General features: G+C 47.3%; 1 protein-coding gene across 3 annotated transcripts in view; it reads right to left on the bottom strand.

Annotated features, from left to right (window-relative positions):
- The window catches only part of RNF122 (ring finger protein 122), a 33,114-nt gene extending 18,610 nt beyond the window's left edge, over positions 1-14,504 (bottom strand). Inside the window, exon 1 of one of the 3 annotated variants that reach the window (XM_035139858.3) lies at positions 11,276-14,504. In XM_035139858.3, the coding sequence (XP_034995749.2) occupies positions 11,276-11,300 (25 nt within the window). In that variant the 5' untranslated portion in view covers positions 11,301-14,504. Of the gene's footprint in view, positions 1-10,971; positions 11,192-11,275 lie in introns of those variants that run through there. The other 2 variants (XM_035139859.3, XM_088658268.1) reach the window with 2 other exon arrangements.
- Positions 14,505-15,090: the final 586 nt, after the last annotated feature.

Here is a 15,090-nt window from a genome sequence, read left to right as displayed (position 1 = left end):
TAAAGAAAGAATGTCACTAAACTCTTGATGGTGTATGTGGATGTTTATAGCCAATACGGTGATATGCAATTGCCAGGTGTTTCCTGCAGCTGAAGACTGCAAAATTCAAGCCATTGGGTAGAAGCCATTGTAGTGCTAAGAGAGCGTTCAGCAGGCACCAAGATTTCTGCTCATGGAAAGTCCTCCCTCTCTCCTCCCCCAAACCCTGCAAATCTGTTCTAAGGGTTCCACGAACCCCTAGAGGTGGAAAGGTTATGCTGTGCAAGTAGCATAGCTGCCAAGTTATCCCTTATTTTAAGGGATTTTCCCTTATGCTGAATAGGCTTCCTCGCGAGAAAAGGGAAAACTTGGCAGCTATGGCAAGTAGAAATCCTTGTATAGATGGGGCAGGTTAGCTGAATACAGTACTGACCATTGATCCTCAACTGACTGAGAGGGCAAGAACTGGCATTTTGGGCTTTTCGATTTATCACATTTCTATCCCACCTTTCCCCCAAGGTGGTTTACATGGCTCTCTTCCTCCCTGATTTGTCCTCATCTCACAACAACCCTGTGAGGTGGGTTAGGCTGAGAGACTGTGACTGGCCCAAAGTCACCCAGTGGCTGAGTGAGATTTGAACCTTGGCTGTCCAGATCCTAGGCCAGCCCTCTAACCACTACTCCAGACTGGCTCTCATTCTAACAAGCATCGTCACTCAATGAAAAAATTATATTTAGAACTCAAGACACCAGACAGAAGCAACAGCAAGAACCAGTTTACAAAGCTGGGGTTGTTTGCTCAATCGTTTCTCCGCAGCAAACCCTTCTCTGCTAACATGGGAAAAATGCACAGCTAGAAGCTACCCATTTTGAGGCAACTAGAAAAGTTAGCAGCATTACGTAGTGCAGTGACCTAGATATCGTTTGAATGTCTTTAAAGGGGGGGGGGTCAATGAAAATCAGCAGGGAAAGTCATAGGCAGAAAACAAAGTGGGCTGTTGTAGTGACATAAAGGAAGACGAACGTACCATGATTCCTGTGTGCAAGAAATCCACATGGCCATCTCCCCCAAAATTCTGAAGCTGCCTTAGGAAAAATTAAACTATTAGTCTAGCTCAACATTGTTGATTCTAAACTGATGGGCTCTCTTTCAGACAAGGGCCTCTTCCAGCCCTGCATGGAATGGGGAGCCACTGTAGAAAAGGCCCATTCCATCTCTAGATGGAAAACATGTATATGTGTGAGGGCATGGTTTACTGACTGGCTGGACCCCTAAACAAAGCTGCATACTGCAACATTTTGTTGCAGGTCCCTCTTGACTTATATACAGTTATTTAAGACACTGCAGCATCATCCTGCCTTGGCAGAGATGGCTAAGCTGTGCCCCAGCCCCTCAATAGGTTGCTGGACTACAACTCCCATTAGCCTTGACCATTGGGCCATACTTCCTGAGGCTGGCAGAAGTTGGAGTCCCAACAACAAATAGAACGCCACAGGTAACAACAACAAACAACAACAACATTTCTTATACCCTACCCATCTGAATGGGTTGCCCCAGTCACTCAGGGCGGCTTCCAACAATACAAATAAAACAAAGCAACAAAACAAACAAACAAACACACAACACCATCAAAGATTAAAAGCTTCCTGAAACAGGACTGCCTTCAGATATCTATGAAAATTTATGAAGTTTTATTCTTTGACATCTGCCAGGAGGGCATTCTACAGGGTGGTGTGACTACCGAGAAGCCCCTCCACCTGGTTCCCTGTAACTTCACTTCTCACAGTGAGGGAACCTCCAGAAGGCCCTTGGAGCTGGACCTCAGTGTCTGGGTTGAGTGATGGGGGTGGAGACGCTCCTTCAGGTATACTGGGCTGAGGCCGTTTAGGGCTTTAAAGGTCAGCACCAACACTTTGAAATGTGCTCGGCAACGTACTAGGAGTCTTAGCACCAGTGTTATATGGTCCCGGTGGCCGTTCCCAGTCATCAGTCTAGTTGCTGCATTCTGAATTAGTTGAAGTTTTTGAGTCACCTTCAAAGGTATCCCCACATAAGAGTGCATTGCAGCAGTCAGAGCGGGAGATAACCAGAGTTATGTACCACTCTTGCGATACAGGGTGCAGGCAGGCAGGGTCTCAGCCTGAGTACCAGATGGAACTGGTAGACAGCCATCCTGGACATAGAGTTGGCCTGCACCTCCCTGAACAGCTGTGAGTCCAAAATGTCTCCCAGGATGAACGCCTGATTCTTTAGGGGCACATTTACCCCACTCAGGACTAGAGAGTCCCCCACACCTGCCTACCCCCCCCCTCAGAAACAGTACTTCTGTCTTGTCAGGATTCAATTTCAATCCATTAACTGCCATCAATCCCTGCACAGCTGTCATTGTTTGAACCAGCCCCTGCAGCTCTGCCTTTAACAGTCTTTTGGTTTGCAGGACTTAGCAATCAAATCAAATCTGTTTTTTTAACAGCATGCTAATATAAATTATCTCTGCAACCCTGTATCTGGCCACCCAAGCCATTCCACAGCGAAAGCTTCCCCTGATTTCCCCTTGCAACAGCCATTCAGCTCCCAGGCTCAGTTTGCTTATTTAGCAGAAAGTTATAAAGCTCTAACATTTGAGGCTTAAGCAGGCAAGTGGCAGACACACTCGGCTGCCGGAGGTCAAGGTCAGGCCAATAGGACTCTTGCCACACAAGTGCCATCTGATTCTACAGCTCCGCTCGAGGCAAATGCACATGACTATTTTTGAATCCTGGAGTCCTGGTCCTATTCTCTGGGTGCTGGGAGCGCTTCGTGAAGCTGTCAGGAATTGCAATTCATTTGCCTGCTGGAGAACTTTCAAAACGTGGAGTAAGCCAGTGGCAGTGGATCAAAACTCTGGATGACTGTAGTTTTATTATTATTATTTTCAATCATTAGTTCCCGTAGACAAAGAAAACTTGGCACTCAGCATTACTATCGTGCTTAGTGCTGCTCTGAAAGATTAAAAGAAGATAAAAGGTGTATATATTGAAGTTGAACCTGCTGAAGCAAAGCCATTCTAGTAACTTCTTCATAATTCTAAGAACCACCTAATTCACAAACTGCCTGTGCAGGCAAGCTGGATTGCCTCCCAGTTTCTGGTAGATGCTACGCAAGGGACCTGCAACAAGATGTTGCAGCATGGAGTTGTCCTGTTCAGGGTTCCAGCTAGCTTTCCCTAAATACTCCATTCCACCCACCCAATTTTTCTGTCATTCTCATCCGTCCAACATGCATTTAGCATTCCGTGGCTACCAAGTAGGTTGTTTTAGGGAGGGGGGTCCCAAGCGTTGTTTATAGGGTTCCCCAGAAGTCTGCTGCTATCTCCCTCTTGCGCATGACTGGTGCCACTTCACCTACAAAGTATTGCCACTTGGCGCAGGAGTTGGATCCTTAAGATCCTGAAATACATCAAGCTTTCTTGACGTAGCTCCTGTGCTCATGAAAGACTCGTCAGAGCTTATCTCCTGCTTCCTTTTCTCCTGCCTTCAGAAAGCCTCAGGTGCTCGGGTGCTTTATGCCCCTAGCAGAGCATTCTTCTTTTTTACATGGGGTGGGGAAGCTTTCCGGCTCCACAGGCCTGATCCTTATCTGGACCCACTCCTTCAGGCCAACTTTGACAAGTGGGCAGGGCAACACACCTGCCAGCCACAGGAGAAAACCCTGGAGGTCAGGTGATTGGGAATCTCTTGAACCCAAACAGGGCAAGACTGACTTCCCAACACATCAAATGATGTGCAAGGGGGTTGATCCTGCTTTGTGCAGGGATCAGCTGCATGCACAGCTGAATAGGGCAGGACTGCATGCCCCCACCCCTACAATCAGCTGATGGGCAAGCGGTCCAGTCAAGCTTTCTGTAGGATCCGCCAGCCTGTTCCATCCCATCAGCTGCCCATTGGAGTGATGTCACCTGATTGACAGGTGGGCGTGATTTCAGGTGAACAGCTTCAAATTGGAACCCCTGACAGGAACCCAAGATTGGCCCATGGGCTAGAACAGGGGTCCCCAGACATACCGGCGTTTGGGCCGGTTCCCACCGCGCCAATCGCGCGCCGGGCCGGAGGATGGGGGAGCGCACGCCTGTGCGGGCCGGCGGGTGGGGGAGTGCATTACTGGCGCAGCGGCGCGCTTCCAGGGTGGAAAAAGTGCCGAAAATCCGTTGTGCGCATGCGTATGGGCCTCCCCCGACCCGGAAGTGCACCAGAAATGACCTCTTCCGGGTCGGGAGAGGCCCATACGCATGCGCACAAAGGATTTTCGGCGCTTTTTTCCCGACCCAGAAGAGCGCTGCCGCGCTGCGCGCCGTAAGAGCAGGCGGCGGGGGTCGTCGCGGGCCGGATTGGCAGGCCAATTGGGCCGCATCCGGCCCCCGGGTCGTAGTCTGGGGACCCCTGGGCTAGAATGATGTTCCCTAACTTTGCTTTTTTAGGGGTGAAACCACTTCCAGCACCCCCAGCAGAAAAATAATGCTATTTGTTTCAATTAGCGACTGCTGCTACAATCCAACATACTTTCAGTATAAACAAAATCAGGGGTGCAATCTACATTAACTGGCAGTGGCTCCCTAGAGTTTCAGACAGGATAAGTTCCCAGCTCTCAAATCAGGTGCACTGTGGGTCTGACTGCTCACCAGAAGGTTGATGGGTCAATCCCACTCAGGGCAGGATTCCTACATTGCAGAGGGTTGGACTAGATGACCCATGGGGTCCCTTCCAACTCTACAATCCTATAATTCTATGATTCTTCATAGACAGGCTTACCACATTTCAAAGTGAAGCAAATTAACATTACCATCAAAAAAGCCCCAAATTTCCCAAATATGGCCATTTACTCCAGAGTCTACGGTTAACAGCAGGTGCGTGTAGAAGAGGGAGAGGATCGGCTTTGTGAGAAACTCTGATGGCGTCCTTGAGCTATTTGCAGTATTCTCCCTCTTCCTGTGGGTCACCTGCTTCACAGAGGCTAAGGCTTCACCTGGAGAGTCAGCTCATTGATGAAGTTAAAGAGGCTCAACCCCACACAACACAGAAAGCGAGAAACTGGAACGAAACTAGGGGTTTATGTAAAGGCCTTTGTGTGGGGGCGAGCAGCAGCTGCAATTGGGTTTCCTGGCAGGGAGAAGATGGGGCCTGTTCTCTACAGACAAATGAGGCTGGCAGGTGAGGTTCGATCCCTGGCATCTCCAGGTAGAGCTGGGAGAAAATCCTGTTTGAAACCCTAAAAATTTGCTGTCCGTCTGTGTAGACAATAGTGAGGTCGCTGGATCAAGCGTGTGACTCAGTATAAGGCAGCCTCCTATGTTCCTATTCTGACTGGCAGCAGCTCTCTGGGGTTTCAGGCAGAGATCTTTCCCATTAATTGCTGGCTTGCTTTCCCCCATCCCCCAAAATGAAGGTGCTAAGGATCAAAGCTGGGACCTTCTGCATGCAAAGCACCTGCCCTACGAATGAGCTATCCCTTCCCCTGCAGGTTCTAGTTCACGATTTAATCTTGGGAGAGCCAGTGTGGTATAATGGTTAGAGTACTGGACTAGGAGCTGGAAGACCAGGGTACAAATTCCCACTCAGGCATAAAGCCCACTGGGTGACTTTGAGCCAGTTACCATCTCTCAGCCTAACCTACCTCACAAGGTTGTTGTGAGGATTTAAAAAATGGTGAGGAGACCATGTTCTTGAGCTCCTTGGAGGAAAAGGTGAGGCATAAATGTAATGAATGAAATATATAAATAATCTGGAGTTGTAGATTGCAGTCTGAATAAATCACTGGATTTTTTAAATGCCTGCATCCTGAGGTTACAGTGCTTTGCCAACCTTGCTTGGGATTAAGCCCCATGGACTTACTTGAGAGTAGATGCACACAGGATTGTGCTGCAAATTAAGCTTTGGGTGGCCCCAACCCATGCACCTCTGCCCCTGTCAAAGCTCAGCACTGAATCCAACCCAAGATTTTGTTTGCCTTTGGAAAAAATATGGCTGGGAAAAGCTTGCATGCAAAGGAACACAAAAGCAACAGCGGGAGGAGAGAGAGGGACTCTTTAGCTGTGTAGATTGCATCTGCTTAGAGAGGGGGCTGAACCTGCCCAGGGGCCAGAGGCGAAAGTGAGTGGAGCAACTGATAAAAAAGGTACCTTTGTACAGCCAGACTCCTTTCTACACACACCTCTCCTATATGCTCCAGCCAGACAAGGAAAAGGCATCATCTGAGTTCAAAGGCACATTCCAGCCAGGCAGAAACACTCAAGGAAAGCATGAGGCAGGGCTGGGGGAGGGGGCTATGGCTGGCAGAGGTTGTGTGGCCTGGGGAGAGCCCCAAGGGCCAGTCAGAGAAAGGCCACATTTGGTTCCCAGGTCTAGAATTCCCTCCCATTGCCTTGGAAGACACCTGACCTCTGGCCCTCCAGATGTTTCTGGACTGCAGCTTCCATCATGTCTGGCAATTAGCCTTGCTGATGGGAGCTGGAGTCTGGCAACATCTGGAGGGCCACCAGTTCCCCACCCCTGGCTTAGAGGATGGTCCCAGAACCATCTTAATAGGAACACTGAAAGCCTATCAGCATCACCTCTGGCACTCCAGGTGTTGTGGACTACAACCCCTAACAGCTGCAGCCAGCTTGGCTAAAGCTCACGGGTGATGGGAGCTGTGGTCCAAAAGCATCTGGAAGGCACTGGATCGGGGAAGGCACTGATATCCTCTGACAGGCTGCAGACATCCAGGGTCTCAGGCAGAGAGAAGGCCTCTCCACCACTTCCTAATGGAGAGGCGTGGGAGAAAACCTGGGGCCTTATGCGTTCAAGACACATGATTTACAACTAGGCTGAGTCCATTTGCTCCCTAGAGTTTAGGATTTATAGACTAGGATTCTTAATTATTAATAGCGCATGTTGGGCGTGCTTATAAAATGCACTGCCCCGTTCCCAAGAACCACATGAGAAGTGATGTGGGTGATCCTTAATAAAATCTGCTTTTAAAAACTAAACTAAAACAACTTTAAAGCGGCCAGGGGAAACTTTGATTTGGTTCAGACCAAATCAGTACAGGGGGAGGGAATGATGATTATACTCCAACCACTCCCCAAACTGTTGTTTTTCTTTTTGTTTTGGTGACACTGTTTTAAAACTGCTTTAAACAGTATTTTAAATTTCTGTAACCCACCCCGAGACCTTAGAGCAGGCACCCCCAAACTGTGGCCCTCCAGATGTTTTGGCCTACAACTCCCATGATCCCTAGCTAACAGGAGCAGTAGTCGGGGAAGATGGGAATTGTAGTCCAAAACATCTGGAGGGCTGAAGTTTGGGGATGCCTGCCTTAGAGTTAGGGGCAGGTAACAAATTAAAATAACAGCAACAAAATCTGGAGGAACACAGGCTCCCCAATCACTGCTTTAAACTTTCATCACTGTGCAATTTTCTTAACTCGGACAGTTCCTCCAAAGATGCAGTTTGTTTTGCTTGAAAGAAACAAAAGATACACACAGACGTGCTCCAGATAACTGCAAGCCCAGCTGACCTAATAACACTTTCAGTGGATGTGTGTGTGATTTAGATCAGGGAAATGGGTGGGGTGGGGGAATAGGGTTAAACACCCCCTGCCAGTGTTGCCAAAGCTCTGCTCAAGTAGCATTGAGCAAGTAGTTAGTTAGGCTATGTGGTGTAGTGGTCAGAGCGCTGTTCTAAGACTAGGGGGATCTGGGTTCAAATCCCTACTCAGGCATGAAGCTCACAGGTCTGATGTCAGGTTAGTCACATTCTCTCAGGTTTACCTGCCTCACAAGGATGATGTGAAGATAAAACGAGGAAAGGAATTATGCTTGCTACCCCTGAGGTGCTTGGGAGAATGAGAAGATTTGAACATGGGCCCACTACATCATACTTATGGGTCCAACAATCAGCAGGTGAGGCCTTGTTGTTGGTACCAGGGGCTGCCCGGTTGACAGGATCTTTGGGGGAAGCCAGGACTGTGGCATGAGAGTATTTTAAATGCATGGATGCGAGCTCAGCCTCGGTCCACCCCAACATCTGCAATATGGGGAATCAGAATGCTAACTCCAGAATCTTCTGTTCTGTTCCACACAAAGTAGGAATTGAACCTTTTGTGTGGTGGCACCTATCCTTTGGAATCCCCCCCCCCACCTGAATATTAGGCAGGCACCCTCTCTCTTGCCTTGTTGGCCCCCACTGGATTCCTTCCTCTTCCAACAAGCCTTTTGAACTGAAATCTTTTCCAGTTTGCACCTGGAAACATTTTAAAGATGCTTTATCACGTCTTGTTTGCTGCCCTGGGCTTCTTTGGGAGGAAGGGTGGGATATAAATTGAAGAGACAAACAAACAAACAAACAAACAAACAAATTCAAGGGCAGATTCCAGCCAAGCAAAAATACTTAAGTAGTGTGCAAAGAAGGGGGAGGGCATGGCCTGGCAAGAGTCCTGAGGGTCACAAAAAAAATGCTTGGGGGTGGTGGGGAGGCTGCATCCGTTCCCTGGGCCTGAGGTTGTTCTACCCCCCCCCCCGTCTTAAAAGTTTGCTGTGAGGATTACAACTAGCTGATGCATTCAAAAAGCTTTGAGCAATTGAGAAGGACATGCAAAGATCAAATGTTATTAAAGTACATTCATGGTTAACATTGGACAAGGATTATGATTGCGACACAGGCCACAGGCAGCTGCGATGTGGTTTGGCTATCAACACTGCAAGCCTTCTAGAAACCAAAAGCAACTGACCGTGGTTTACTTAGCCGTGAGCATCTCCCAGTCTCCTAGGGAGAGGTTTAAAATTGACAGGGGAAGGGCTATAGCCCAGTGGTACAGCATCTGCTTTGTTTGCACACCAAAGATCCCAGGTTCAATCCCTGATATTGGGCTGAGAACATCTCCCCACCTGAAGAATGGCTGCCAGTCAGTGGAGACATTACACAGCTCAACAGGCCAGTGGTTTGACTCCATGTAATCACAGAACTGTAGAATTGGAAGGGACCAGCCCCCTGCAATGCCCAACTTGGGGCTCGAACCCATGACCAAGAGATTAAGAGTCTCATGTGCTACTGACTGAGCTGTCCACAGGGCTTAAGACAGCTTCCTATTTATTTACTTACTTCATTTATATACCACCTTTTCCTCCAAGCTGAAGGTGGCACATGCAGAGTCCTCCCCCCCCCCATCTTATCCTCACAACAAACCTGTGAAGCAGGTCAGGCTGAAAGCAAGTGGCTGGCCCAGCAAGTTTTGTGGCTGAGTGGGGATTTGAACCTTGATCTTCCAGGTCCTAGTCGAGCGCTCTAACCACTACGGTACACCACATTGGCTCTCATGTTCCTGTTCTGTATTTAGCAGTCTGGGTCCTGAGTCTGGGGACTCGGTCTGCCTTTCAGTTTACAGATTTGTTTCAATTACACTTTAAAAAAGAATGGTGGGAGGGTGGACCGCCTAGGAAAAGCAGCAGCAAAGTGAGACATAAGAGGTTAATTGAGCCTCGGACTTTGATGCCTCAGTGTCTGTGTGTACTCTAAATAAACCAGCCAGCTCTCTCCTCCTCCTCTTCCCCTTCCCTTCCATTGTCTTTGAAGCACATGGCCTAGAGGCTGCATGCTAGTTAAATTTCATGGAACTATAAAGGGAGATTGGGGGGGGGGGGGAGGAAGGAAGAAGAAAGTCAGAGAACAAAAGCTACTTGAAATAATTAATCCAGGCTCATCCCAAGCAGGGCTCTGCTCCTTTTAATTAACCATCAGCCCTTTAAGAAAAGCAGTCACCATCTGCTAGGCCTTCTGAATGAAGCCCTCCCCACACCCCCAAAACTAAAACACTGTAATGAGGTTTTAAAGCACTGTGCAAATGGTGCCCCTCTCTCCAGCTGGGCAATTTCATGACAGACAAGGGTGGCTCCATCTACCTCCCTCCCTCCTTCATTCATTCATCTCATGTCTGCCCTCTCCATAAGGCATGTGTGTGGAGGGGAGGGGGCTAACAAAAGTCTCAGAGCAAATGCACTGTTTATTTTGGGAACCGTTTTTAGCAGAAGGAAAACAATGCCAGCCAGTCATTCTTAGGGCAAACGCTTTGGTAGCTTAAACAGATGCCAGTAGGAGAGGGGATAACTTAGCAACTGTTTAGCAATAGGTACACTTGGCAGTCTTGGAATATAGCTGTTTTTAATTATGCCCTTGACTCAGTGCTTTAGTGTTTCAATTGCCATCCTGATATTGTGGGTTTGCTTTGCTGTGTTGCTTTAGATTATCTTTTTTAAAATGGTGTAAGCTGCTTTGGGCATGGATATTTGCAGGAAAGCAACACAACAACCAATAGCCAAGAAGAATGAAGGGGTTTGGACTAGATGATCCTTGGGTCCTTTCCGACTCTACAATTCTATGATTTTATGAACTGGGGGAAAAGACAATGGTTTGTGGCTGTGTGGGGTAGGAACTAGAGCCTTAGGCTCCGATTCTACACAATTTCCGCTCAATTCAATGGGGCTCACTCCTGCGCAGGCACATATAGAATTGTGTATATGTCAAAGCAATGCATAGCTATAAAGGAATTTGAAAGTAAATTACAGGCAGCCCTGTTGTCCCATTAGGGGGGAGAAATACCCAAAAGTTAACAGCAGGGGAACCTCTTTATGAAGACCATCTAAAGCGTCACAAAGGAGTTAAGCAAGGACCCAACCATACTGGCAGCTCTTCTGACTTGAGCACATACCATGGATTTAAAGCGCAGCAACCCTCCACACACAAAGCATCATGGGAACTGTAGTTTACCCTTCACGGAGCTCTTAACACGCTATAGCTCCCAGTATTCTCGTGTGGGTTTTTTTTAAAAATAAAAATAAATAAATAAATAAATGTACGGTGGGGAAAAGAGACGGTCTTTGGGTTTTTCGAGTCCCCGATGCTTTAGGGAGGGGCTGGAGCTGACTTGGTGCCCTCAAGAAGACGCTGTTTCCAAAGTAACAACAAAGAAGGGAGCCTTACCTCGGAGCGAAAGAATACCCTCAATTTCTCCTCCCTCCCCTGCGAATCATCCCGACAGGTTCCTTTTGATCTCTTTAAAACAATCTGGGAAGTTTTGTTTACAGAGGCAGTTTTTTTTTAAAATAAAATAAAATAAACAGGATCTGCATCTCCACCCGAAGACCGGATAATGAACTTGGCCGCCCGCAATGCCTGTGATTTGTTCGTTTTAAAGGAGCGGGGAGGTGAGGGGTTGGTTTTTGGCCAGTCCGTTTCTCCTCCATCATCATCATCACCACCGCCACCCTGGGTCGGACAAGCTTACCGTTACACCACTGGAACGGGTGCATCAGAGTCCCCAGCTCAGCTGCTTGCAAAAAAAACCCGAGGTGCGGAGGGAAAATAAATACATAAATAAATAAATAAATAAATAGATAAAACAAAGCCGCCACCCCCCCAAAAAAGAAGCCCCCTCTCTCCGCCCCCAATGCTCAGTTCGATTGGGGCTCAACAGTTCAAGGAGACAGTCTTCTCTTCCTGGATCAGCAGCATCAATTGCAAGCCAAGAGGGCAGGGGAGGGGGAAAAAACCTGCACAAAGGGGCCAAGGGACTGGGCTGATTCCGACGTGCAGCGCGCACGCAACCGCGGGCCCCTTCGCGAAGCTCGTCAGCAGCGGTTTCCTGGGGGAAAGATTGTTTCTCGCGGATCCGTTCAACGAGGTTTTGGGACCTGACCCCCGGGCACGGAGACACCGCCCCCTGAAACTCCGCCCCCTCGAAGAAGCAGCAAATCGACGCCGCCAGCGAGCGGAGCTTATTAGCATGCTTTCTTTTGATGTGAACCGGGAAGATGCGCCGGATGGGCTGGCTTTGGAACGCGGTTCCAACCTATGGCGCTGCGGGCTTCAAGAGAGAGAGAGAGAGAGAGAGAGAGATCGATCCTCTTATTCCGCTGAAGGATTCCAAGCGTGAAGTTTAAATGGGACGGGATGGGCAGCAATGGAGTTGCTAGACTACAACTCCCACCATCCCTGAGCCCTAGCCATGCTAACTTTGTCTCATGGCAGTTGGGAGTTCATTTGGAGGGCCACCGGCTCCTGACTGCTGCTTTATGGGATGGGTGGTGTTTAGTTTTGGGTGGTTTTGGGTAGTTTTGATCTGAAAAAAATACAGGACAGGGTGGGGCAGGGCGGTTGGTGGACATTTTTTCGCCCCCATCCGAAGTGAATTTAAGCAACCCATTACAATCTATTGCAGCCTAACAGGATGGCCCCTCTGGAATTTGTCACACATGCACATACACATAAATTTCTAAATCTGTCTGTGCTTGGCTACCCAGAGCTTAAATACATGACCTTTCACAGACCCTTTCAAACACATGCATTTGGAGAAGATCCTTAACCTGGCACACATGTGCGCGCGCGCACACACACACACACACACACAGAGAGAGAGAGATACAGGACAAAAATGCATCAATACAGGACATAGCATTTTACATCAAAATACAGGACAATCCTTTATTATACAGGACAGGTGGATGATGCTCAGTGCTCAAATTTCAGGGGGCTGAGCCGCAGCTTTTAGAAGACTACCCATCCCACCAGCTGTAAGCCTGAGTGAGGATTTGAACCCAGATCTCTCCAGGACTAATCTGGCACCCTAGCCACATTACCCTATGTGGCTTTCATTGTCTAGCTGGGCAACTTTTCACTCAACAGGTGAAACACATACTGTAGTTAGTACAAATAGTTTAGATGGCCTGAAGGAGTACAGATTTATGACAATTGGGCCTTAATGTCATGAAGTGGGCTACCAATCCAATTTAAAAAGAAAAATGTATTTGAACACTGAACAAATGGAGGGCATGGAATGGACTGTCCTGGGAAAAGGAGATGGCTGGCCGGCCCTCTGAACAGGAGCATTCCACGCTGCAACCTTTTTGTTGCAGGGACCACTTGTGACCAAGCACTCACTGAAAATGTCGGGACTGTTCTGGCCTTGCACTTTCATCTGGACTGAATGGCTAATCCTAGTCACATAAATTCACCCTCGTGCTCTGCACCTTCTTGATCCCAGCTTTAGCAAACAATGGAATTGCATCTGATAAGCAGTAGAATAACGCACTTGGAAGGCCATGCAAAGAGGTTATAAAACAAGGCGAGGCCCCTCAGAGATATAACCTGATACCCTGTCCAGCCTCATCCATCGTTCTCCGGTTGTTACCAAATCCTTCCACTCTTCATCGTACCTTCTAACTGTGCAGCACATGTTTTGTCACACTGGGTAGTGCCAGTTGCTATGTCTCAAACAATCCTTTCTATTTCCCCAATTCAAGGGTGAGTAGCAATGCTTCTGTAGCCAAAACAGCACCTCCCACATGGAAGCAGGTCATAATCAAAGAAATTTGGGGGAAGCTCAACATTTGCAGAAGTGCATCATCTTTCTTCAAAAGGAAACAACTGTGCATACAGCACTTTGTGTGATGCTCTTGTGCTGTTGTTCTGCTTTTGAGCTTCCCATAGGCCAGTGAGAAATGGACAATGCAGCAAGACTCTTATGTTCTTAAAGAACAGAAGCCAAGCAAAGCCAGTGCTTGACCTGCTCTTTTGCAAATCCCCAGCTGCCCCTTTTCAGGTGGAAAGGCTTTCCCCCACTCTGGGCTGCTTCCTCACCTTCAAAGCAGGCTTTGAAGGTGCCGATCAGGCTGGCTGGCAGCCACTCTCACCGCCACCTCCCAAAGCTCCAAGCTGAGGAAAAACTGGTGGGAGTAAAGGCAGGAGACAGAAACTGACATCCCACATCCTCATAAGAACATAAGCAAAATCTGCAGGATCAGTCCAATGGCCCAACTACTCCAGCATCCTGTTCTCCCAGTGACCAGCCAGATGCCCGTGGGAAGCTGGGAAGCATGACTTGAGCAAAGCACAGCAGCAGTCTCCCCTAGTGATGTTTTCAGCAATTGGTGTTCAGAAGAATACGACCTTTGACAGCCTTGCCTACGTTTTGGAAATAGATCAAGCTACAGCAAGATGCTACCTAGCTCCATTGACAATAAATAAAGGTTGCAGGGGTAGATATTACAAGCATGAAGAGGTGTGGGAATGAATGAATTTATTTCTGTCTGTATTGGGGCTGCCCCCTTTTGAGAAAATGTTTCAGATATCTTTCATAGTTATATCAGGAGAAATACATACCAAAGACTTTGATCTGTGAGCATCTTGATATTAATTCAAATTATGCTGCTGATTGCAAAGGTTTGCCTGGCTAAACTTTGGAAAGGTGAAAATATTCCAACAATAAAAAAATGGATTATGTAAGTGCAATATTGCAGTCTACAGTATGTGAAATCTCCAATTGCTAGTGGTTTACAGTATACTGTACATCACATTATAAACTGGTGTGATTTATAATTTGGAAAATACTACTGTGTGAATGGATAACGGGGGATAACTGATAAATGGTGTGTGTGTTATTGGGTTGTTGTTGTTATTTTGATTTTGTTCTGTGAACTGTCCTGAGACCTCCGGGTATAGGGCAGTATACAAATTCTAAATAAATAAATAAATAAATAAATAAATAAATAAATAAATAAATAACTATTTTGCAAAGTTGCATGGTGGCCTTCTTTTATAATGTGTTGCAAAGTATTGTTTGGGTCTCTAAAAATTTAAATTAAAAATTATTACTAACTTTCTAACTTTGGTGCTAAATGTAGTATACAATACAGTTTTCAAGTTTTCAAGTACCGGTATTCTAAGAAGTATGGCATTTGAAAGCTCAGTGTGGATGTCATTATATCCTCGAGATATATCATTGTAGTTGCTTACTTGTCAGTCACAGTCTCTCAGGCAAAATTACCTCACAGGGTTGTTGGCAGGATAAAATGGGGAGGGGAAGACTGTGGATGCCATCTTGAGTTCCTTGGAGGAAAAATGGAAATGTAACGAACAACCATATGCAGAATACACTGCATCTCCCATCTTCCTTGGTTTATCTTACTCCAGGGACTCTGCATTTATGAGTAATATCCCCATCACAGACGAAAGCTGGACAAACAGATTGCACTTTTTCCTTGTCACAATGGTTTCCTACCTCCCCCCACCCCATTTTCTTATTGACAAGCCATGTGCACTACC

This window comes from Zootoca vivipara, chromosome 14 (assembly GCF_965207765.1).
Source record: "Zootoca vivipara chromosome 14, rZooViv2.hap1.1, whole genome shotgun sequence".
NCBI lineage: Eukaryota > Metazoa > Chordata > Lepidosauria > Squamata > Lacertidae > Zootoca > Zootoca vivipara.
Note: the sequence above shows the minus strand (reverse complement) of the source record. Positions and strands in the feature narration are given on the sequence as shown.